The 23,891-nt window shown below is 39.1% G+C and overlaps 3 protein-coding genes and 1 non-coding gene across 4 annotated transcripts; 3 read left to right on the forward strand and 1 right to left on the reverse strand.

Moving 5' to 3' along the window:
• Positions 1 to 888: 888 nt before the first annotated feature.
• LOC113750623 lies at positions 889 to 2,286 on the forward strand. Its single transcript, XM_027294580.1, has 2 exons — positions 889 to 1,535; positions 1,617 to 2,286. The coding sequence occupies exons 1-2, from the start codon at positions 889 to 891 to the stop codon at positions 2,284 to 2,286; spliced, it is 1,317 nt and encodes a 438-aa protein (XP_027150381.1).
• On the reverse strand, positions 1,456 to 1,562 carry LOC113750977. Its single transcript, XR_003464740.1, has one exon. It is a non-coding gene; the product is annotated as a small nucleolar RNA R71 (small nucleolar RNA).
• Positions 2,287 to 2,298: 12 nt separating the features above from the next.
• Positions 2,299 to 3,345, forward strand: LOC113750624. Its single transcript, XM_027294581.1, has one exon. The coding sequence runs from the start codon at positions 2,299 to 2,301 to the stop codon at positions 3,343 to 3,345; it is 1,047 nt and encodes a 348-aa protein (XP_027150382.1).
• An 11,622-nt stretch (positions 3,346 to 14,967) lies between these two features.
• LOC113750625 lies at positions 14,968 to 15,903 on the forward strand. The gene has a single exon (XM_027294582.1). It carries the CDS (start codon positions 14,968 to 14,970, stop codon positions 15,901 to 15,903), a length of 936 nt encoding a protein of 311 aa, XP_027150383.1.
• Positions 15,904 to 23,891: the final 7,988 nt, after the last annotated feature.

Consider the following 23,891-nt stretch of genomic DNA (forward strand, 5'->3'; position numbering starts at 1 on the left):
ACCCTAGTCAAGGAATAACGGAGGCTTTGGTTTACCTAAAAATTGTGAGATCGATTTAATTTTATCTTTTTCCTTTATTTATTGGTATTCGCATATTCCCTGATTACAGTGCTTATGATTGTTTAATTAATTGATTGTCTTGATCCGGATAATTAGTTAATTTGATAATCTATTGTCAAATGGGACATTAAATCCGTAATTGTTTAATTGTCTCAAAATAGTGATAACTGGCATGATTGGGTTCGTATCAGGGGAATACGCGGGCTAATCTGAAATAACCCTGGTAGTGCGTTATTTGGTTAGAATAGGGCTCCTCTAATACGAAAGGCAATTAGAGAATTAAATCTTATGGGCGTACTTAGGATTATTTCTCAATTAGAGCAGTGATTAACGGGTGTACCTTAATCACCGATACAGTAAGGAGAGGTTGACTGTCATCGCTTGTTTGACAGTTATAACCTATTTATTAGTAAATAATTGGAATTGCCTTTGTTTCGATGATCAATTAGGTGAACCATTGTTGAAATTATTCTTTGGCTAGATCCTTAATTATCACTCATTTGATTTTAGTAAATTGTTATTTAATTTCTAGTTGGCAATTTTATTTTTATTATTTTACTTTTAGTTGAATTGCTTAAATTGTCACCCCTGATATAAAAACACCCCCTTGTCACTGTGAATTTAAAAAGAAACAATTACTCTCAAATCCTGTGGTTTCGACCCTGCTTACCACTATCTACACAAATTAATTTTAGTTGAGCAGGTTTTATTATTGCACAGGATTTGATAACCTGTCAATTTTTGGCGCCGTTGCCGGGGAACTGGTGTCAGTTATTTGTTTCTTTTTAAATTAATTTTTGTTCTAATTTTCTGGTGCCTTTCGAGTGTATGCCTCGTTCTTCTCGTACAGGTGAGTTAATTTTTGACCCCGAGGTAGAGAAGCCCACACGCAGAATGAGAAAAGAGACCAGACAGCTTAGAGAAGAGCACTCCAGTGCCACATATCAAAGACTTGAGCTAGAGGTGGAGCCAACAGATTCGCTTGGTGATTTTTCAAGCGATTCAGATTGGGAAGAAGTCACTATGGCTAATGCCCGAACATTAAGGGAGTTGGCTGCTCCCAACTTGAATCAGCAGCTTCTGTGCATTACTTTTCCAAATTTAAATGATAACACTCCATTTGAATTAAAATCTGGTCTAATTCATCTTCTACCGTCTTTTCATGGTTTATCAAGTAAGGAGCCGTATAAGCATCTGCAAGAGTTTGATGGCGTGTGCAATAGTATGAAGCCCCTGAGCATCACAGAAGAACAAATTAAAATGAGAGCATTCCCCTTCTCCTTGAAAGATTCTGCAAAAGATTGGTTGTACTACCCGCCACCAGGTAGTATCACCACGTGGGATCAATTGAAGAAAAAATTCTTAGATAAGTATTTTCCCGCATCTCGAGTTGCAAGTCTAAGAAAGAAAATTTGCGGTATCAAACAGTACCCAGGGGAGTCGCTCTATGAGTACTGGGAGCGATTCAAGAAATTGTGAATCAAGTGCCCCCAACACCAAATAAGTGAGCAGTTGCTCATACAATATTTTTACGAGGGGTTACTTTTTAGAGACAGGTGTATCATTGATGCTGCGAGTGGAGGGGCATTGGTGAACAAAATCCCTCGAGAAGCATGGGAACTAATTGAGGGAATGACAGAGAATTCGCAGCAATTTGGTACGAGGGAGGATGTCCCAATACGCAAGGTGAATGAGGTAGAGACATCCTCTATCCAGCAGCAGTTGACGGAGTTAACCTCGTTTGTTAGGCAACTGGCTGTAGGGAACGCATCTCAGGCCAAGATGTGTGGGATTTGCACCGGTATGGGTCATTCAACAGACATGTGCCCAATGATTCAGAAAGAAAGTGCAGAGCAAGTGAACATGGCTGGTCACGCGCCCGCGCCAAGAAAGCAGTACAACCTTTATTCAAGCACCTACAATTCTGGTTGGAGGGACCACCCCAATCTCAGCTATGGAGGGAACAGGCAGTCCAATTTCGGACCAAATAGGCAGCAAGGATACCAGCAGCAGTACCAACCCCGACCACCTCCGCCACCGAGCTCTAGCCCATCTTTGGAGGAGATGATGAAGCAATTTATAGCTACCACAGCGCAACGTCAGCAAAAGACAGACTTTGAAATGCAGGACATAAGAAATCAGATAAGTCAGATGGCAATATCAATCAACCGTCTGGAGTCTCAAGTAAATGGAAGATTGCCATCCCAACCTGAACTGAACCTGTAGAACGTAAGTGCAATGACTTTAAGAAGCGGGAAGAAAATTCAGGGGCCCGAACTCGTGACTCCAATGGATAAGGACAAAGGGAAGATTGAGAAAGAACTTCAGGTAGAGAATACAAGCACCAAAAATTCAGTGGTACTCCCTGACCCGATCATAGACGTTAAAACTAATCCCCCTCCATTTCCTTGCAGGTTGGAGAAACCGAAGAAACAGGATAAGGAGAAAGAGATCCTGGAGGTGTTTCGCAAGGTAAAAATCAATATCCCCCTGCTAGACGCCATCAAGCAAGTGTCGAAGTATGCAAAATTTCTGAAGGACCTATGTGTCAATCGAAGGAGGCTGAGGGGAGATGAAAGAGTTATTGTTGGAGAGAATTTGTCAGCAGTTCTCCAAAGAAAGCTACCACCAAAGTGTGGGGATCCAGATAGGTTTACTGTCCCATGTAAGATAGGTAATACTCTGATTAGGAATACCCTGTTGGACTTAGGTGCATCGATCAACGTAATGCCTAAATCTATGTATGCTTCTCTGAACCTCGGTCCATTAAAAGAAACCGAGATAATAATTCAATTAGCTGACCGAACAAATGCATACCCTGATGAGTTGGTAGAGGATGTGCTGGTTAAAGTTAATGAATTGATATTCCCGACTGACTTTTATGTACTTGACATAGATGATGATCATTCCTCTGACCCCTCACCTTTGCTATTAGGTAGACCCTTTTTGAGCACAGCACAGACAAAAATTGACGTTAATAAGGGTACATTGTCCATGGAATTCGATGGAGAACTAGTCCACTTTAATATTTTTGATACAATGGAATATCCTGTTAACTCTCACCCTGTGTTTGCTATTCATGCTATTAATCCCTCTGTGCAAGAATTTTCTGAATTTGCTTGTAGGGATAAATTCATATTTACTGAGAACAAGTATAAGGGGATGAAAGTACTGTGTGAGGTGAAAAGGAACAGAAAATTAAGAAAGAATACTGCATTCAAAGGCTATTTGGATCCTGGAGGAGGGCCACCGATTTCCAGGAAAATTGAGTTACACCTAGATTGAAGAGTTGTGTTTAATGTCTGGCCAAAGACATTAAAGAAAGGCGCTCATTGGGAGGCAACCGAATTTCTTTTAATTGTTTGTTCGATTTTATTTATTGATTTGAATATGTTTCCCTTGAATTTGACTAACTTTTGGCTTCAATTTTCGTTTTTGATGATCTCTTGACTTGTACTATAACCTTTGATATATTCAAAGAATCATGTTTTAATTCTAAATGCATTTGTAACTTGTATATACATCTTGAACCCACGTGAGAATCGAAAATGAGACAAAGGTTAGGTTCAGATCTTTTCTTAGGACTAAGTGCCTGTTTGATAACATAAAAAAGTGTTGAAACTGAATTCATTCAGACATTCAGATGTTGTAGGTGTTTGATAAATAAAAATTCACCTGCTGAACTTATTAAGTGGTGTTGAATTTGTATGTATTTTTTTCAACACAAGAATCGTAGCTGAATGCTTAATTTGATAAGAATCAAGAGATTTATTTCAACTACTTTATCTTATCTACCAAATATATCCCTGTTTGTTAATTACTTTCAAAATCCTTATCTAATTAAACAACCTAATATTCCCTATTCAAAATCCTTATCTAATTAAACAAAACAACATGATATTCTCTATTCAAAATTTTTTTTTAAGAATAGTATTTTTTGCAGTAATTTTCATCCACAAACATTTATATTTTGATATACATTTTTTTGTGTAGATAAATATTATTTATGTGATGCAGCTTATCCACACACACGTGGCTTTATGACACCATATCGAAATATTAGATATTGGTTGTCTGATTTTCGAAATGCTTCTCGTCCAACATCAAAAGAAGAACGCTTTAACCAAGCACATGCAAGATTGAGAAATGTAATTGAACATGTTTTTGAAATATTAAAAGGTCATTTTCCCATTCTCAAAACAATGAAACCATAACCTTTTCCCACACAAAGAAACATTGCCATTGTATGCATTGCTCTTCACAATCATTGTCATTTTCATACCTAACAATTTTAAGTTAATTAAATCATAAGTTCTATTTTCTTTTTGGATTAAAAGATAGAAGGGCAAAATTGTACAATTTAACTTATTAAGCATTAAGTTATGAATATTTATCAAACAGTATAAATAGATTCAGCATTAAGATTCAGACATTCATATATCTCTTTTCAGTGTTTAAACTTCAGCAAATTAATTATTTCAATATTCAGAATTCAGAATTCAGATTCAGTGTTATCAAACGGAGCCTAAGAATGAAAATTTGTTGTGAATTGGAGAGTAAAAAGACCGAGATTTATGCAACATTAGAATTATCTCTCGAATTAGAGGTGAAGGGTGATAAAAGTGTTGGATCGAACTTTATGCATACATGAACTTGCATGTTTACTCATATTTCTTAAAAGTGTTTTCTAGAATACACGCTTACTCAAACGCAACTCTTAGCTCGAAACTCTGAGAGAATTTTTGAAATATCCTCCATGTATATGTTATTTTATTATAAATGTGTTTTAATGCCATGCATTTAGTTGCATGATTAATTTTTTTAAACGAATTTGAGAAATCTGCAATATTTATGGATGATGGTTGCAAAACATATTATTTGAAGTTTTTTACTACAAAAATTTAGTTTCGGATCATGAAAAAAAGTTTGTATCTTTTAACTCTAATTTTGAAATTGTGAATCGCATTTTGCCACATACATAAAAATAAAATAAAATAATATATTTAAAACCCCTGATTATATCTCGTATGTTATGATTGACTTGATTTGAACAAAATTTGATTGGTCGTTTGGGACAAAAGAAATCAGGTCATTTCTAAAATTGTTAAATTTAAAAATCGAATGCTAGTAAATGGTTTTGAACAATTGAGTTCAAAAATTTTGATAACCGTGAATATTAAGGGGTATGATATTATGTTAAGTGTGAATTTCGAGAACGAAATTCTTTTAAGGAGGGAAGGTTGGAAGGACCCCAATTTTCTTCACTTATAAATTCTATTTTAATGGCTTAATTAATTATTTATTCACCCGTTTTCTCCGAATAATTTATTTCAACCCTTCTTGAACCATTTACATCGAACTATGACTTGCACATATTCTTAAAATGTCCCGTTAATAAATTTAATTTTCGTAAACTCGTTTAGTGAAATTTAGTGAATACGCGTTTGAAGGCAATAATCGATTTGAAAGGACAGTGAACTTGGAGATTTGAAAACTTATATGTTAGTTTTAAAATAGGTATTTTTATGTCTAAGTACTCAAGTATTAGTTAGTTATACTATCGTTATAAGAATTTCTTAGAAATTTCACTCTATCGCGCTCAAATCGGAAGTTCGCGTTTTGGCGCGCGCGACTAATTGGAGGATTTTAGAAATTGTTATTTGACTATCAAGAGTGAATAATTATAATTTTTAAGGGAGTGCATTAGAGGTTTAGTGCACAAGTGAAACAAACCCGAGATAAAACGGACACGAAACGCGCGCGCACGACACTATTTGTAGTTGACTTTTGGACAAAACTTTGGCCCCAAGTCTTTGAGCTTCCAAGAGAAGCTTCACTCTTTGATCAGCCTTTTCTCTCTCCTTTAATCCTCAAGGGCCGGCCACCCAAGCAAAAGAGAAGAAGAAAACCTTCATCATTTTACCTCTCAAACTTGCACCAAATCACTCCAAAATTTACACACAACTTGCAAACCACTTGGAGATCAACTTAAGCTAGGAAAGGAGCTTATTTTTCACGGTTTTCTTGAGATTCAAAGGACCAAAAATTTCTGGTTTTATCATCTAGAGAGGTAACAAATGATCAACCCCTTGAATCTTAGTTTATGGAAGTTATATTGCACGTGTAAACTCATAGATTCATGTGGGTAGCTTTATATTATTGGAAATCTTGTGAGTGGGCTCTATGAAATCTCACAATGGACTTGATGAACTGATGTGATGATATTTGGTGTTGTTTATGTTGAATTAGTGGTTAAACAAGTGATTATAAGTTGAATGGTGAAAGGAAAACTCAAAGGAAACAAAAGGAGAAAAAGTGCCGATTCTGCCCCTGCTTTGCCGCACCTGTTGGTGCAAAATTTGTGGTCCAATTGACTTGATTTTGATGTAAATATGTTGTGTGGGTTGTGTGAAAAGTTTCCACCAAAAATCATCCAATTTGGTTGGCCAAAAGTTGAGATTTCTAAAATGTAGCAAAACTGGGAACGTAACCAGAGCCTCTCTGGCAGTGAGGTTGTTTCGGCCATAACTCTTTAGTTCGTTGTCAAAATTGAGTTCCGTTTGTGGAACTAGAAATTAGACATTTTAAGTTTTCCAATGGTATAAAATGCATGCCTTGATTCCATCTGAATGAGCCGTACCAACCTTGTAAAGTTGCCTGTTCTGTTTTTCGTCTGTACTGGAAGCCCTATTTTGAGCTGCTACTTAATGCTCAAATATGAGCTAGTCGTGGACAGAATTTTAAAATGATTTCTTCTGAGAAATTGTAGCCTTATGAATGTAGTTTTCAACACCGCTGACCACACTCAATTCTGAGTTGAATTGAGTGAGTTGTGGCCAGATTTCAGAGCTGTCTTCATGAAAGAAAACCCTAATTCTGGACTGATTTATAGGTAATCTTGATTTGGGATTTGTTATTCGAAATCCTTGGTGTTAATCACCTATCAAACGTATTTTGGGATGTTTCCTAGACTTTTTCTTCATAAATAAATCATGTTTGAGGAATTTTCATTGGCCAAATGTTTGAGAAAAGGAAAACGCAAGTACAAGGCAGATTTGCCTTAGCAAATTGTGGAACTTTAATGGTTTTGTTAACCGACTTCTCGAATGATTTTTTGTATGAAGTTTGACATAGGAATATCCCTTATATGGTAGTGTAATCATACAAAATTTGGTGTCATTCTGAGTTCATTTCGATGCTCAACCAAAGATTCAAAGTCTATGTTATAAACCTGGAAAATGGTCTAACTGTCCCAACTTTTGGGTAACTTTGAGCCGCCATATCTTGGTGCTCAAAACCATTGATTCTTATTCTGCTTATTTTGTTTCAAACTTTGATTGTAAGTCTAATTGAGTTTCAAATTTCAAAGGCTAGTTTTCATTGTGTAAAATTTGCCGAATTTCCAAAGTTGGCAAAAACCAACCCCAAAAAACTGCCTTAGTATTCAAAACAACATCTTGGACCCAAAATTTGAATGTCTTTCAATTGTAATCATGGAAAAGTGTTTTCTTGGAACTTTTATTACTTTGGAATTAGTTTCCAACGGTATCAAGTTTTCCAATTTTGGACTTACAGAGAATGAGATACGATTTTTCAAAGATCGCACTTCAAATCTGAAATTTCTGAACTTAAAGGAAATTGAGTTTTTAGAACTCTTCATTTTCCTTCGATATTGCTTGACCATTTTACACTTGATTTCAAAGACGAAAATCAGATTTTTCTTGTAATATTAAACTCCACTTTTGAGCCTCGATTTACGAGAAATTAAGGCTCATTTTCATGATTTTTTTTAGATTGTACAAGTGTACAATCTCCCTTGTTAATAAGGAATTTATAAGTGATAATGTGTTATAGCCAATAATTATTTGCTCAGGCGATCAAGGGGACCTTCAAGAGGAACTCGAAGTGGACGCCTAAACACTTGTTGAGTATTTACTCACCTGTTTTGAATTAGTGAGTGTTCCATATAGAAGTACGTGGGTTGAATAGTTTTACGACATATTTACTGCATGGTCATTATGTGTTTTAACTGTTAAGTGTTACTGATAATTGCTCCTATGAACTTTTCCACTGTTTTAAGGCGAGTATGTGTTTTATCTCACTCGACCTACTAAAATAATAAATTTTTACCCGTTAACCGTGAACGACTACCGTTAACCGTGAACGACTACCGTTTACCGTTTACCGTTAACTGTGATTATTTACCGTTTACCGATTTATTTGATTACCTACTTACTTGATTACTGTAAATTTACATGTTCATATGAAACTATCGCATATTGCTTACGTGTTTAAGTGTTAAGTGTTACTGATAATTGCTCATATGAAATTGCCTACCGTTTTAAGGCGAGTGTGTATTTTATCTCACTCGACCTACAAAAACGATATATTTTTACCGTTAACTGTGATTAATTACCGTTTACCGATTTATTTGATTACTTGTGCATGTTGTAAGCTCTAAACTGAACTGGGCCCTGCCCTTGGTTATTAACTTGCTCGAGCTAGGATTGGACTCGGTCGGGTAGGTTGGAACCCTGAGACACCGTTTCGGTATACTCGAGTACTACCACTGGAGGGATAAGGTGATGGTCAGACAAACCGAGGGGATTCTGAAGTTATAAGGGGCAGTTGACCGAAATGGTTCCACTGGAACACCGTATCCTTCAATGTGTGTTTATTTGACATAATGATAACTATTTCATGCTAATGTGCCAACGTGCGACCCTGAGCCATACCTGTGATATGCTCAAATTACTCGTACAATGATAACTGTCTCATGTTAATGTGCCAATGTGCAACCTTAAATCATACATTGGGTATGCTCAAATTGTTTGATTTATTAGAACTGCTAGAATATCTTGGAACCCCACTGGGGTGTGTAACTCATTCCACGTTTTTGTTTTCCTTAACAAGGCTCGAAACCAAAAGTGCTCGTGAATAGTGCTAGATTTTTTTTTTTGGAAAACTTTAAGTTGTATTACAGCAGATGGATGTAGTAAATATTCTTTTGGATTGTATTAAACTTGAGAGCTGACTAATTGTAAGTATGAAGTGTTTTGGAATACTTTAAATATATATATTGAACTTATTTGAAATATTCCTAGTTTTGAATTATGGATTGTACCGAATCCTGACGAGAGTTGGGCAGGCGTCCCGCCGATACCCTTGGGTTCGCCCTTGGGAGAAGTGGGGACGTCACAGTTGGTATCAGAGCTTAGGTTTTAAATTTTTGTAATGTATCCTAGGCCTAAAGGTTTTGGATGTCGGACTGTGGGATTGGTTTGAAAGTTAAGTGACTACTTATATGGATAAAAAAAAATCAGAAGAGTTTCGCGTGGTCTTTGCGCGGAGTGAGATTGGGCCAAGTGGTGATATGGTCCCAATTATGTGAATATGTATAAAGGACTAAGTGCTCTTCTTGTGCGTAAGTTGTGAACTACGAAAGTGGTAAGCGTAAAACCTTTATCATGCTACGTGAGGTAGATAGATATGTACGTCAGGTAAGGATCTTAAACTTTATTGATTTGCACTTGGGAGCGTACGGCCTGAGTTCTAAATTCTCTTAGTTTTGGATTCTTGTACTTGAGTACTAAATATTTTTTCTGAGGGAAGGGATATGGTCTCGTGTATTATAATGTGAATAGAAATCATAAGTGGTTGTTGAGATAAGTACTGATGGCAAAGGTCAGAGCATGGAGGATTCTTGTATTGGACTTGAGATCTCCATTATGGGGAATAAAAACAGGCTAATGTTTTGTGAGAGCAAGTGCAAGAGGTCAATGGACGTCTAGTTCGGGTAGTAAGAGAAGTGAGACATCGGATGAAAAATATTTTAACCGAGTGTGGGACAATATTGACCAGAGAGAAGTGGAATGTAGTTGAGCTTGACATGAGACACTTTTGCGTTTCTTTTGATTTGACTCATTACCCTAACTTGTATAAGAATTTTCATCTTGAATTTAGTAAGGAAAGCTCGTATTCGTTGGAAGTTTTAGGCTAAAAATTTAGAAAGTGGCTTAGGTTTTTGGATGGAATTTGGAATTTATAATTATTTGAATGATATGGTTTGGTATCGTGGATTCTTCTAATTTTACCCTAATTAGGTTTATAATTTTTCTCCTTTTGATCCTGCCTATGATAGTAAGGGTGGTGCACGCCGTGAGATCTTTTGTAATTTACCTGCATGTATTTTTGTTTTGTGACGCTTAGTTGTCAATGTCCTATATTTGACATACTTGACTTGTTTGTGATCTCTTGACTTGTACTATAACCTTTGATATATTCAAAGAATCATGTTTTAATTTTAAATGTATTTCTAACTTGTATATACATCTTGAACCCACGTGAGAATCGAAAACGAGACAAAGGTTAGGTTCAGATATTTTCTTAGGACTAAGAATGAAAATTTGTTGTGAATTGAAGAGTAAAAAGACCGAGATTTATGCAACATTAGAATTATCTCTCGAATTAGAGGTGAAGGGTGATAAAAGTGTTGGATCGAACTTTATGCATACATTAACTTGCATGTTTACTCATATTTCTTAAAAGTGTTTTCTAGAATACACGCTTACTCAAACGCAACTTTTAGCTCGAAACTCTGAGAGAATTTTTGAAATATCCTCAATGTATATGTTATTTTATTATAAATGTATTTTAATGCCATGCATTTAGTTGCATGATTAATTTTCTTAAACGAATTTGAGGAATCTGCAATATGTATGGATGATGGTTGCAAAACATATTATTTGAAGTTTTTTACTACGAAAATTTAGTTTCGGATTATGAAAAAAAAATTTGTATCTTTTAACTCTAATTTTGAAATTGTGAATCGCATTTTGCCACATACATAAAAATAAAATAAAATAATACAATTAAAACCCTTGATTATATCTCGTATGTTATGATTGACTTGATTTGAACAAAATTTGATTGGTCGTTTGGGACAAAAGAAATCAGGTCATTTCTAAAATTGTTAAATTTAAAAATCGAATGCTAGTAAATGGTTTTGAACAATTGAGTTCAAAAATTTTGATAAGCGTGAATATTAAGGGGTATGATATTATCTTAAGTGTGAATTTCGAGAACGAAATTCTTTTAAGGAGAGAAGGTTGGGAGGATCCGAAATTTCCTCACTTATAATTCTATTTTAATGGCTTAATTAATTATTTATTCACCCGTTTTCTCCGAATAATTTATTTCAACCCTTCTTGAACCATTTACATCGAACTATGACTTGCACATATTCTTAAAATGTCCTGTTAATAAATTTAATTTTCGTAAACTCATTTAGTGAGATTTAGTGAATACGCGTTTAAAGGCAATAATCGATTTGAGAGGACAGTGAACTTGGAGATTTGAAAACTTATATGTTAGTCTTAAAATAGGTATTTTTATGTCTAAATACTCAAGTATTAGTTAGTTATACTATCGTTATATGAATTTTTTAGAAATTCCACTCTATCGCGCTCAAATCGGAAGTTCGCGTTTTGGCGCGCGTGACTAATTGGAGGATTTTAGAAATTGTTATTTGACTATCAAGAGTGAATAATTATAATGTTTAAGGGAGTACATTAGAGGTTTAGTGCACAAGTAAAACAAACCCGAAATAAAATGGACACGAAACGCGCGTGCACGACACTATTTGTAGTTGACTTTTGGACAAAACTTTGGCCCAAGTCTTTGAGCTTCCAAGAGAAGCTTCACTCTTTGATCAGCCTTTTCTCTCTCCTTTAATCCTCAAGGGCCGGCCACCCAAGCAAAAGAGAAGAAGAAAACCTTCATCATTTTACCTCTCAAACTTGCACCAAATCACTCCAAAATTTACACACAACTTGCAAACCATTTGGAGATCAACTTAAGCTAGGAAAGGAGCTAATTTTCACGGTTTTCTTGAGATTCAAAGCACCAAAAATTTCTGGTTTTATCATCTAGAGAGGTAATAAACGATCAAGATTCATAGATTCTTGAATCTTAGTTTATGGAAGTTATATTGCACGTGTAAACTCATAGATTCATGTGGGTAGCTTTATATTGTTGGACATCTTGTGAGTGGGCTCTATGAAATCTCACAATGGACTTGATGAACTGATGTGATGATATTTGGTGTTGTTTATGTTGAATTAGTGGTTAAACAAGTGATTATAAGTTGAATGGTGAAAGGAAAACTCAAAGGAAACAAAAGGAGAAAAAGTGCCGATTCTACCCTTGCTTTGCCGCACCTGTTGGTGCAAAATTTGTGGTCCAATTGACTTGATTTTGATGTAAATATGTTGTGTGGGTTGTGTGAAAAGTTTCCACAAAAAATCATCCAATTTGGTTCGCCAAAAGTTGAGATTTCGAAAATGTAGCAAAACTGGAAACGTAACCAGAGCCTCTCTGGCAGTGAGGTTGTTTCGGCCATAACTCTTTACTCCGATCTCAAAATTGAGTTCCATTTGTGGAAATAGAAACTAAACATTTCCAGTTTTCCAATGGTATAAAATGCATGCCTTGATTCCATCTGAGTGAGCCGTACCAACCTTGTAAAGTTGCCTGTTCTGTTTTTCGTCTGTGCTGGAAGCCCTATTTTGAGCTGCGACTTGATGCTCAAATTTAAGCTAGTTGTGGATAGAATTTTAAAACGATTTCTTCTGAGAAATTGTATCCTTATGAATGTAGTTTTCAACACCACTGACCATGCTCAATTCTGAGTTGAATTGAGTGAGTTGTGGCCAGATTTCAGAGCTGTCTTCGTGAAAGAAAACCCTAATTCTGGACTGATTTATAGCTAATCTTGATTTGGGACTTGTTATTCGAAATCCTTGAGTTAATCACCTACCAAACGTATTTTGGGATGTTTCCTAGACTTTTTCTTCATAAATGAATCATGTTCGAGAAATTTTCATTGGCCAAATGTTTGAGAAAAGGAAAACACAAATGCAAGGCAGATTTCCATACTGAATAGCAAATTGTGGAACTTTAATGGTTTTGTTAACCGACTTTTCGAACGAATTTTTGTATGAAGTTTGACATAGGAATAGCTCTTATATGGTAGTGTAATCATACAAATTTTGGTGCCATTCTGAGTCCATTTCGATGCTCAACCAAAGATTCAAAATCTATGTTTTAAACCTGGAAAATGGTCTAACAGTCCCACTTTTGAGTGATATTAAACCCCACTTTTGAGTTTCGATTTACGAGAAATTAAAACTCATTTTCATGATATTTTTTTAGATTATACAAGTGTACAATCTCCCTTGTTAATAAGGGATTTATAAGTGATAATATGTTATAGTCAATTACTATTTGCTCAGGTAATCAAGGGGACCTTCAAGAGGAACTTGAAGCGGACGCCTAAACACTTGTTGAGTATTTACTCACCTGTTTTGAATTGGTGAGTGTTCCATATAGGAGTATGTGACTTGAATAGTTTTACGTCATGTTTACTCCATGGTTATTATGTGTTTTAACTGTTAAGTGTTATCAATAATTGCTCCTATGAACTTTTCCACTGTTTTAAGGTGAGTGTGTGCTTTATCTCACTCGACCTACTAAAATGATAAATTTTTACCCGTTAACCGTGAACTACTACCATTTACCATTTACCGTTAACCGTGATTATTTACCGTTTACCGATTTACTGATTACCTGCTTACTTGATTACTTGACTACTTGATTACTGTAAATTACATGTTCATATGAAACTACTGCATATTGCTTACGTGTTTAAGTGTTAAGTATTACTGATAATTGCTCATATGAAATTACCTACCGTTTTAAGGCGAGTGTGTACTTTATCTCACTTGACATACAAAAATGATATATTTTTATCGTTAATCATGATTAATTACCGTTTACCGATTTACTTGATTACGTGTGTATGTTGTAAGTTCTAAACTGAACTGGGCCCTGTCCTTGGTTATTAACCTGATCGAGCCAGGATTGAGCTCGTTCGGGTAGGTTGGAACCCTGGAATACCGTTTCGATATACTCGAGTACTACTACTAAAGGGATAAGGTGATGGCCAAACAAATCGAGGGGATTCTGAAGTTATAAGGTGCAGTTGACCGAAATGGTTTCACTGGAACACCGTATCCTTCAATGTGTGTTTATATGACATAATGATAACCGTTTCATGTTAATGTGCCAACGTGCGACCCTGAGCCATACCTGTGATATGCTCAAATTACTATTACAATGATAATTGTCTCATGTTAATGTGCCAATGTGCAACCTTAAATCATACATTAGGTATGATCAAATTGCTTGATTTATTAGAACTGCTAGAGTGTTTTGGAACCTCACTGGGTTGTGTAGGTCATTCCACGTTTTTGTTTTCCTTAACAGGGTTCAAAACTAAAAGTGCTCGTGAATAGTGTTAGATTATTTTTTTTTGGGAAAATTTTAAGTTGTATTACAGCAGATGGCTGTAGTAAATATTCTTCTGGGTTGTATTAAACTTGAGAGCTGACTAATTGTAAGTTTGAAGTGTTTTGGAATACTTTAAATATATATTGAAGTTATTTGAAGTATTTCTAGTTTTAAATTATGGATTGTACCGATTCCTGGCGAGAGTTGGGCAGGCGTCCCGTCGATACTCTTGGGTTCGCCCTTGGGAGAAGTGGGGGCGTCACATTACGCATTCAAATATTCAATAATTCAAACATAAATGATGTATCAAATTACCAATATCTAAATTCTAATTACTAATTATGTTTATTGTTTAATATTTAGTAGTATACATATATGTATTAATTATTATCTAATTCTAGTCGTGTTACTCATATATAAAATAATAAGTATTATAGTTTTGTTATATTGTTATTTATTACTATATATTTGTATTATTATAGTCATATAACAATTAACAAATACTAAGCTATTTTTGGCAAGTTAGGTTTTTTCCGAGCAGTAGAGTCACTGGCCGTCATGGCCACCGGTCCCTCCTTCACGGGGGAGGGGATCCCGCCTATTGCCGCCCAGAAGATTGGAGTACCATCCTTTGCAGACGTTGTTTCGTCTAGAACAGCCGTGGAATTCCAGTCGAAATCTTTTGCGTCTTTGTCTTCCTCATCCTCAGGCCCAAGGGTGCAGGGGGTTGTCTCTTCCCATCGTGGAGAGCCATCCGTCAGTTTCTCGATGGAAGATATTGAGCGCATTGCCGCTCCTTTTCAATATGCTTTGGTGGGTAAGTTTTCTAGGGGCCGACCGATTATGGATGATCTGCGAAAATTCTTTCATGCTCTTGACTTGACGGCCAAGTTTTCTCTTGGGCTGTTGGATCGAAGACACATACTGATTCGCTTGTCAAACGAGGCAGATTACTATCGGGTGTGGTCGAGGGGATTCTGGAGTATTAACAAGGCTCCCATGAGAGTATTCAAATGGTCAATTGATTTTCATGTGGATAGGGAAGATTCGATTGTTCCAGTCTGGTTTGCTCTTCCCATGTTGCCAGTACATCTCTTCCATAAGGAATGTTTATTTTCTATTGTTGGCTGCTTGGGTCGCCCTCTCTGTGTGGATGCGGCGACGGCGAAAGGATCAAGGCCAAATGTGGCTAGAGTTTGTGTAGAAGTAGATTTACTGAAGACATTGCCAAGTAGGGTGTGGATTGCGTTTGGGGAGAGGATGGGATTTTGGCAGCCGCTCATCCCAGAAAATTTACCGAAATACTGTGAACATTGCTTCCACCAGGGGCACGTTGTGGCTGAGTGTAGGATCAAGAACCCGGGCCTGAAGATTGAGACATCAAGGGGAGATGGGGTCTCGCGGCCATCGCAGGCCAACGCTGGAACGAGCGATGTTCCGCCTGGTGCAGCAACACAGCAACAACGCATACAGAAACGAAGGTGGACAAGCTGAAGGATGGCTTGGCGGTGGAGGGGGAAGCGATGGGCATGGTTGGCGCTGGAACCAAGCGATTTCCACAGGGCAGTGCTGATGATTTGGGCAGAGTAGAGGGAGTAGCCACAGTAGGGGCAGAAGGGCAGGTGTCGCAAGCCATGGTAACTACCATGGAGAACCAAACTGTTAGGCACAAGACCAGCAAGGCAGTGGGGGGGAGTGAACCTTCACCAGTGCAATGTCGGGGGGATGAGGTCGCACAGGACGGCTGTGGGGAGCATGGCCAGCTGGTGGAGGAGGCAATCTAGCGGGCGGCGGAGCGACATATCGAGCACCTGGCAGACATCGTTTGCACAAAGGAAGGGGAAGTGCACTTGGGTGCGTTAGTAGCAGAAGACAATCTGGTGCGGGTGGAGGAGGATGCGCAGGTTGGGTTGTTAGCTAATCATGGATCAGTTGAAATCCCGTGTGAAGGAAGGCTGGTCGTGGAGCTTGGCTGTGGAGAGGGGGATCGGTTAGTGGCAGAAGGAAATTTGTCTCCAAGACCCATTATAGGCCATGGGGATTTGACAGCACCCGCCGTGATGCAGCTCAATATAGATCAGTCGGCAGCTTTGGAGAGGGACCTTAAACAAGTCAAACTAAAGGGCCGACGGGGGATTCTTCCTTCGGATAGGCAGCTACGATCCGCTTCGACCGCGTCCAGCAACTCCCTCCAGGTTCTTTCCCATGATTAATGCTCTTTTCTGGAACATCAGAGGGGTTGCTAAACCTCCTAATTTGTGACGACTTAAAAAATTAATTCGTTTGAATAATTTCCAATTGGTAGCTATTTGCGAGCCTAAACTCAATGTTAAGAATGTGGAGTCAATCCGACTAAGGTTATCTTTTGATGCTGTAGTGGTTAACCTATCGACGGATATTTGGGTGTTTTATAACTTGCCTTTTAATTGCTCTGTCATTGGTAATTCTGATCAGCATATTTCCCTTATATTGTCACATCCGTGGCTACCATGTGCACTGCGCTTCTCTTTTGTTCACGCCAAATGTACATTAGAGGAGCGCAAGGAGCTACGGCAAGCCTTGGTCCTTGAGAAACCAAGTTCCCAACCTTGGTGTATTTGTGGGGATTTTAATGCGATTATTGCTCCTGACGAAAAGAAATGGGGACGTCCCTTTAGTAGTATAGAGGGTTTGGAGCTAATGTCGTTCATGGAGGAGGCGGAGGTGTTTGATGTAGGTTTTTCGGGGTCGTCATTTACCTGGTGTAACAACCGTCAGGGCAGGGCGCTCTGACCTCCCTGCATCCGTTGCAGTTTCTCATTTAGCTAGGCATCCTTCTGATCACGCTCCGCTAAAAATATCTTTTGCGTCCCGTTTGGATAACAAGCCACACCCATTCCGATTCCTTAATGTCTGGACTTCCAATGCTTCGTTACTTGATGTCATTCGTACTGCCTGGCAGCGGGAGTGCCAGGGCTCACCCATGAAGATCCTATGTACGAAATTGCTTAGTACTAGAAGGGCCATCCAAGAGTGGAACAAGCATACTTTTGGGAACATCTTTGACACGTCCCGGGAGGCAGAGGCTGATGTGCGTCGGGCAGAGGCAAGACTGGAGATTGAAGGCTCTGATGACGCTCAGGTGGAGCTTCATCGGTCTCAAGCACGGCTCAATAATGCGTTGTCTGTGGAAGAATACTACTGGAAGCAGAAGGCAAGGGTGAAATGGTTGCGCCACGGTGATTGCAATTCCAAATATTTTCATGCTATCCTGAGGCAGAGGAGGACGCAAGGGGTTATTCACCGGATTAAAGACGCAAACGGAGTGTGGTTGGAATCTGACGAGGATATAGCTAATGAAGCGGTGAGATATTTTTCGGATCTTTTCTCTGAGCCCGCGGGTAATGCGCTGGACTTGCTGCAGGTGATCCCAACATGTGTTCCAGCTGAGAAAAGTGCTCGCTTGGAGGCCGATCCGACTATGGAGGAGGTGAAGAGGGTCATTTTAGCAATGGACGGCGAGAGTGCAGTGGGTCCGGATGGTTTCACGGGTAGGTTTTTTTCTTTTTCTTGGGAGGTGATTGGGCCGGATGTATTTAATGCTATTCTGAGTTTTTTTTGTGGGGCTGTGATTCCTCGGTTCTTTACCTCCACTTCCATTATATTGATCCCAAAAGGGCCCAACCCTCAGGACTTCTCGAAATTTAGACCGATTAGCCTGTGTACTTTTTTCAATAAAGTGCTGTCCAAGATCTTGGCGGATAGATTGGCCTCCCTCTTACCGTGCCTGGTGTCGCCTTAGCAAACTGGCTTTGTTAAGGGACGGAACATTACTGAGAACTATCTGCTCGCAAAGAGCTAGTGTCAGGGATACGCAAGGCCTCGAGGGGAGGAAATGTTGCTTTAAAATTGGACATGTCCAAAGCATATGATAGGGTATCTTGGCTATTCCTAATCAATGTATTGCGGCGTTTCGGGTTTGGGAAAAGATTTATTGATATGGTGTGGAGGCTCATCTCAAATGTGTGATTTTCGGTTATTATCAATGGGGCCTCCTATGGTTTCTTTCAATCGAGGAGGGGGCTAAGACAGGGGGACCCTTTATCTCCCGCGCTGTTTGTGCTAAGGACAGAGGTTCTCTCTAGGGCATTAAACAACCTTATAGCACAGGCTGGTTTTCTGGGGTTTAAAGTACCGCTGGGGTGTCCCCCAATTACGCACTTGGCCTTCACGGATGATGTGTTGATCTTTACTAATGGTTCTGCCCGTGCTTTACGGAACATTATTCGGGTGTTGGAATTATATCAAAGATCTTCCGGTCAACAGGTAAATGGGCAAAAAAGTGGCTATATGGTGCATCCGTCCACTCCCATAGCGCGGCGGAGGACTATCAAGCGTATCACAGGGTTCCCTCAACAGCAATCTCCTATCCGGTACTTAGGGTTCCCGTTACACCTCGGAAGGAGTAAGGCATCGGATTTTGGGGAAGTGAGTCAGGCTGTACTTGGGAGAATTCTTTCATGGAAGTCCAAGCTGTTGTCACAGGGGGGCAAGCTCGTGCTTATCAAACAGGTCCTCTCATCTATCCCCTTGCACTTACTATCGGCCTTGGTATTACCGGCTTCAGTGTTTAGCATGATTGAGAAGGTTTGTTCGAACTTCTTGTGAGGATCAAACGAGGGGGGACCTAGGTATCATTGGATTCGATGGGACCAGTTGTGTTTTCCAACGGATGAGGGGGGAGTGGGTTTTCGAAAACTCTGAGACATGTATACGGCATTCTCATTGAAGTTATGGTGGAAATTCCGTACGGGGGATTCTCTATGGGCTAAGTTCTTGCTAGCAAAATATTGTCGCCATTCTCACCCGTGTCAGGTGGAGTATAATGCAGGGGCATCGGCTATTTGAAAACGGCTAACTAATGTGAGCCGTCACGCGGAGCTTTCCATGCGGTGGTTGGTGAATTCGGGAACTTGTGATTTTTGGTATGACAATTGGTTGGGTAGCAGGGCTCTTTTCCACAGAGTCCCGATTCACGAAACCCTGACATTCAAGGATTTTTTGGTAGATGGAAGATGGAGTTCACTGCTCCTTGCTCGTCACTTCCCCACGGACATCATGGATTTGATATTACAGCAGCCTCCCCCAGTTGGTGAGCGGCCGGATGAGTTGGTATGGATGCCATCGGCCTCTGGGCAGTTCTCGTTATCCTCCGCTTTCCAAGAGATCAGGCAAGTGCGGAGCGCTTCTTGGATCTTTTCCCACATTTGGCATCGACAGCTCCCCTTGAAGGTATCCTTTTTTATGCTCTGACTATTGTTACAGAGACTGCCGCTCGATGACGTCTTGGGTAGGTTTGGGGTTCAACTACAGTCAAAGTGCTTCTGTTGCCGCTCGGCGATAGGGGAATCGATTGAGCATATTTTTGCATCAGGCCAACTAGCAAGGGAGGTTTGGGGTTACTTTGGAGCCGTTTGCGGAATAGGTTTGCCTCAGGGTCGGGTGCGCGATAGAATGGTGCTGTGGTGGTTATCCAGCCAGCCGAAGGGTCAAAGACAGGTGGTGGTCTCGATTCTCCCATCCTTTATCTGTTGGCATATTTGGAAGGCAAGAAATAAAGCGGTCTGGGAGGGGATTAGCTTGTCATCGGGAGACATCTGTCATGGCATTATCCAGGATGTTGTGTTGGTAGTCTCCAGCAAGGTAAACAGGTGGAATCTCCTCCAGCCTTTTGACCAATTTTTTGATAGGCTCTCCGAACCCCCAGTGCCGCTTCAGTTCAAAATTGTTCGGTGGCGGGCAGCAGGCACGGGGATAGCGACACTTAATACAGACGGATGTTCTAAGGGTAACCCAGGAGCAAGTGGCGGGGGTGGTGTTCTCCGGGATTCAGAAGGTCATTTTTGATAGGATATTCAGTTTTCCTGGGAGTTAGTACTAGTTTACGTGCGGAGGTATTGGCCCTGCTAGCGGGTCTTCGTCTTTGTCATCAGAGAGGTTTCACACAGGTTCGAGTACAATCCGACTCGTTGGTGTTGGTAGGTATATTGCAACGTCGGTTTCAGTGTCCGTGGCAGATTCGAAGAGAGGTATTCCACATATGGCAGCTAGCGGAGGATTCAGGGCATTTATCTCATTGCTTTCGTGAGACAAATACGGTGGCAGACATCCTCGCCAATGAAGGACTCTTGCACCCTCTTGTCCAGATGAAGATTTATAACCAACCCTGTATGCTCCCTCAGCTCGCGAGAGGGGCACTCAGGTTGGATAGATCAGGTTTTTCGTGTCTCCGGCTACTTAAAAGGACGCCTGCATGATGGTCATATGCTTCGTGTTACCTGCGACACGGAAATGCGCTAGATAGCTATAAACATGGAGATGGGAAGACATGGTATTTTTATACCATAAAGCCAAATCACCAGGTCATGGCAGGCAATGGATATTGGAGTCTTCCAACTGAAGAGATTGCTATAAGGGGAAATGTGTCTGGTTTCAGGAAAGAGTTGGTATACTATGATAGTCGAAGGCGAAAGACTAATTGGTTCATGCATGAATACAGCATAGACCCTAGTGAGATTGCGCATGCAGCCCTTGAAGAAAATGATAGGCGAGAGGCATTGAATATTGTGATTTGTAAGATATTTCGCAAGGGTGCCTCCAGGCGTTCATCCAATGCTGGCTCATCCAGGAGGGGCTTATGATATGATAACTAGATGAAACGTTCCATTGAATCTTCTTTTTCACTTTCTAACTAGTATTCTATTTTGGCTTCAACTGGATATTGGTGCTAATAGATCGGTGAAATTTTTGTTATGATACCAACATTTGACTGGTTACTTTCATGTTTGGTAAATTCTGTGTTAACCACAAATTTTATATTGTTTTCTAAAAAAAAAATTAACAAATACTAAAATAATATATTGTACATTATTATATATTATTATTATTATTATTATAAGTTCATGATAATACCATATACTAACAATTATTAATAGCATTTACCCATATAATATAATAGTATATTAGTAGTATATACGAATACTAAATAGCATTTATCTATATATTATATAATTTTATAAACTAATTTGGTATTCGAATGCGGTAATGCGGTACCCTATTTCATTTTACCGAATTTGAATGCGAAATCGGTTATTACCAAATTCATAATCTCATTACCTATTTCATACCATATTAGAATTCGGTGAATTCGGTACGTATTGAATTTGTATCAAATTACCAAATACCCGATTTCAAATTACCAAATTGAATTTGAATTCGATTATGAATTCGGTATGTACCGAATTTGCTCTCCCCTAGTTTCATGTCAAGCCTTTTATTTGGTTGAATGCATTAATGGATAACCTTAAGGTTTGTTGAGGTTTCTTGGTGCTAACATTGACATAGTCTATATGATGCCTTCTTAGAACTTCATGTATTCAAATGCAATTTATCTGTTTTGCTCTTCCATGAATGACATGAAAGAGCTTATGTGCATAAAATTTTTTGTCTCGATTAAATAATTCATGAATTATAATGAATGGCATCACCAAAGTGACCTTTATTATATTTATAGAATTATTTAATGAGGATCCTGAGACGTTCATGTTTTGAAGTTCTATGTTGATTTTCAACTTGGTTTTTATCAAAAGTTGAAATTGTTACTTGAGATATGAACCTTTGGTATAATATTTGGGGATAGCTTTCTTGGTTCATGTATTTGTAAAATATGTCATATATTTCTTTTGTCAATGATTTCAAAGGCACAAATAAAGTTTTTAAGCAAATTGGACAAAGGGTTTAGGATTTATTTTGAGCAAACAAGTTTTAGTTTGCCAATGTCATAGCTAGATTTATTATATATCTATTGACGTGAAATTTTGTCTCAGTTGAATGACTTAACGGATTATTACAATTAGTACCACCGAAGTGGCTATTGTTTTAATTCATAAAATTATTCAATAAGGATTCTGGGATGTTTGTCTACTGAAATTATTATCATAATTACCTACTTGAAGGGGGTATTTATGCATATTAATTTTGGAAGGGTTAAGTGATCACCATGGTATATTTATGGTCATATGGTATTTATCTCAGTTAAATGATTTATTGAATTATTATAATTGGTACACCAAAATGGCCAATATCATAATTCATAAATTTATTTAATAAGGATCCTGAGGGGTTTGTCTTCTTCATTGTATTATAGTTATCTACCCGAAGGTGATAATCATATATATCAATTTTAAAAGGGTTGAGTGTGTAGTGAGGGAAAATTATGACCTCGAAAAGGGTCTATCTATTGAAGTATAACAGTTCTTCTAAAGTTGTCGCACTATTTTACTTGAGTGAAAGGTTTAAGTATACTTTCACTCCCACGTGAATATTGCCATTAGTAAGAGGGAGGAGTTTAGGGTTCGTCTTCCTTCTCTCCACAGCCTTCCTTTATTAGAAAGTTTAGGGTTACATCTTAGCGGCATGGCAGCCGCGCCTAGCCCTCCACCCAGAGGTGGAGGGCACCAGCTTTCCTCCTCTCCCAATTTTCGAAAGAAGGCCTTCTCTGAGTTGTTTGAGCAAGGGTCGCCGGCGGAGATTGCGAAAGTTCAGGCGTCACTTTCTACTCATCGTGGAGAGCCGGCTGTTATCTTCAAGGCGAATGACATAGCAGCAGTGGCAAATGCTTTTCGTTATACTTTGGTTGGGAAGTTCTCCAAAGGTCACCCCTTGCTGCCAGATTTGCGCAAATTTTTCTCTACGCTTGATTTAAAGGACATGGTCTCTGTAGAGCTATTGGTTGCCAGGCATGTGTTGTTGAGATTCCATGGTGAAGCAGATTTCCTTCGGATCTGGTCTAGGAGCCTGTGGTATGTGTATGGCCGCCCCATGAGGGTGTTTAAATGGACGTCTAAATTCCATGTGGATAGAGAATCATCTCTTGTGCCTGTATGGTTTCGATTGCCCAAATTACCGATTCATTTATTTGCTAAACCTTGTCTTTTTCACATCATTTCTTGTTTGGGTAACCCCCTGTTTATGGACACAGCAACGTCTTCTTTCTCTCGGCCAAACGTAGCGCGTGTCTGTGTTGAAGTAGATCTATTAAAAACTCTTCCAGCAAGGGTCTGGGTTGATATAGGAGATGGGGATGGTTTTTGGCAGGCTTTGATCCCTGAGAATCTTCCCAAATATTGCTGTCACTGCTACCGCCACGGACATGATGACGTTAATTGCCATGTCAAGCACCCTGACCTGCGCGTGACTAAGTTTCAGCAGCAAGAGGCGGATGCGAAGACGCTGCGAGGATAGGGCCCTGAAGAGCGTGGGGAGTTGACTGGGATGTTTGTTGGGGTGGTTCAAGTTGGCGCGGCACAAGCCATGGGGGAGGGGCGGCAGGAAGTGGAGGACAGGCAGCCACAGCAGATGGTTGTCGCTGAGGGGGAGCAATTCCAATCACAGCAGGATGTAGCTACGCTTGTGGAGGCTGGGATTGCTTCTGCTGCTGATGC

The sequence above is a fragment of the Coffea eugenioides genome, chromosome 10 (assembly GCF_003713205.1).
Source record: "Coffea eugenioides isolate CCC68of chromosome 10, Ceug_1.0, whole genome shotgun sequence".
NCBI classification, from domain to species: Eukaryota; Viridiplantae; Streptophyta; class Magnoliopsida; order Gentianales; family Rubiaceae; genus Coffea; species Coffea eugenioides.

Bases quoted from the DNA above. Each gene is read 5' to 3' on its own strand.
- LOC113750624 (XM_027294581.1), top strand. From the start codon at position 2,299: ATGACTTTAAGAAGCGGGAAGAAAATTCAGGGGCCCGAACTCGTGACT.
- LOC113750625 (XM_027294582.1), top strand. From the start codon at position 14,968: ATGGCCACCGGTCCCTCCTTCACGGGGGAGGGGATCCCGCCTATTGCC.
- LOC113750623 (XM_027294580.1), top strand. From the start codon at position 889: ATGCCTCGTTCTTCTCGTACAGGTGAGTTAATTTTTGACCCCGAGGTA. The intron at 1,536-1,616 runs GTGAATCAAGTG...TTTTAGAGACAG, and splicing joins TGGGAGCGATTCAAGAAATT to GTGTATCATTGATGCTGCGA.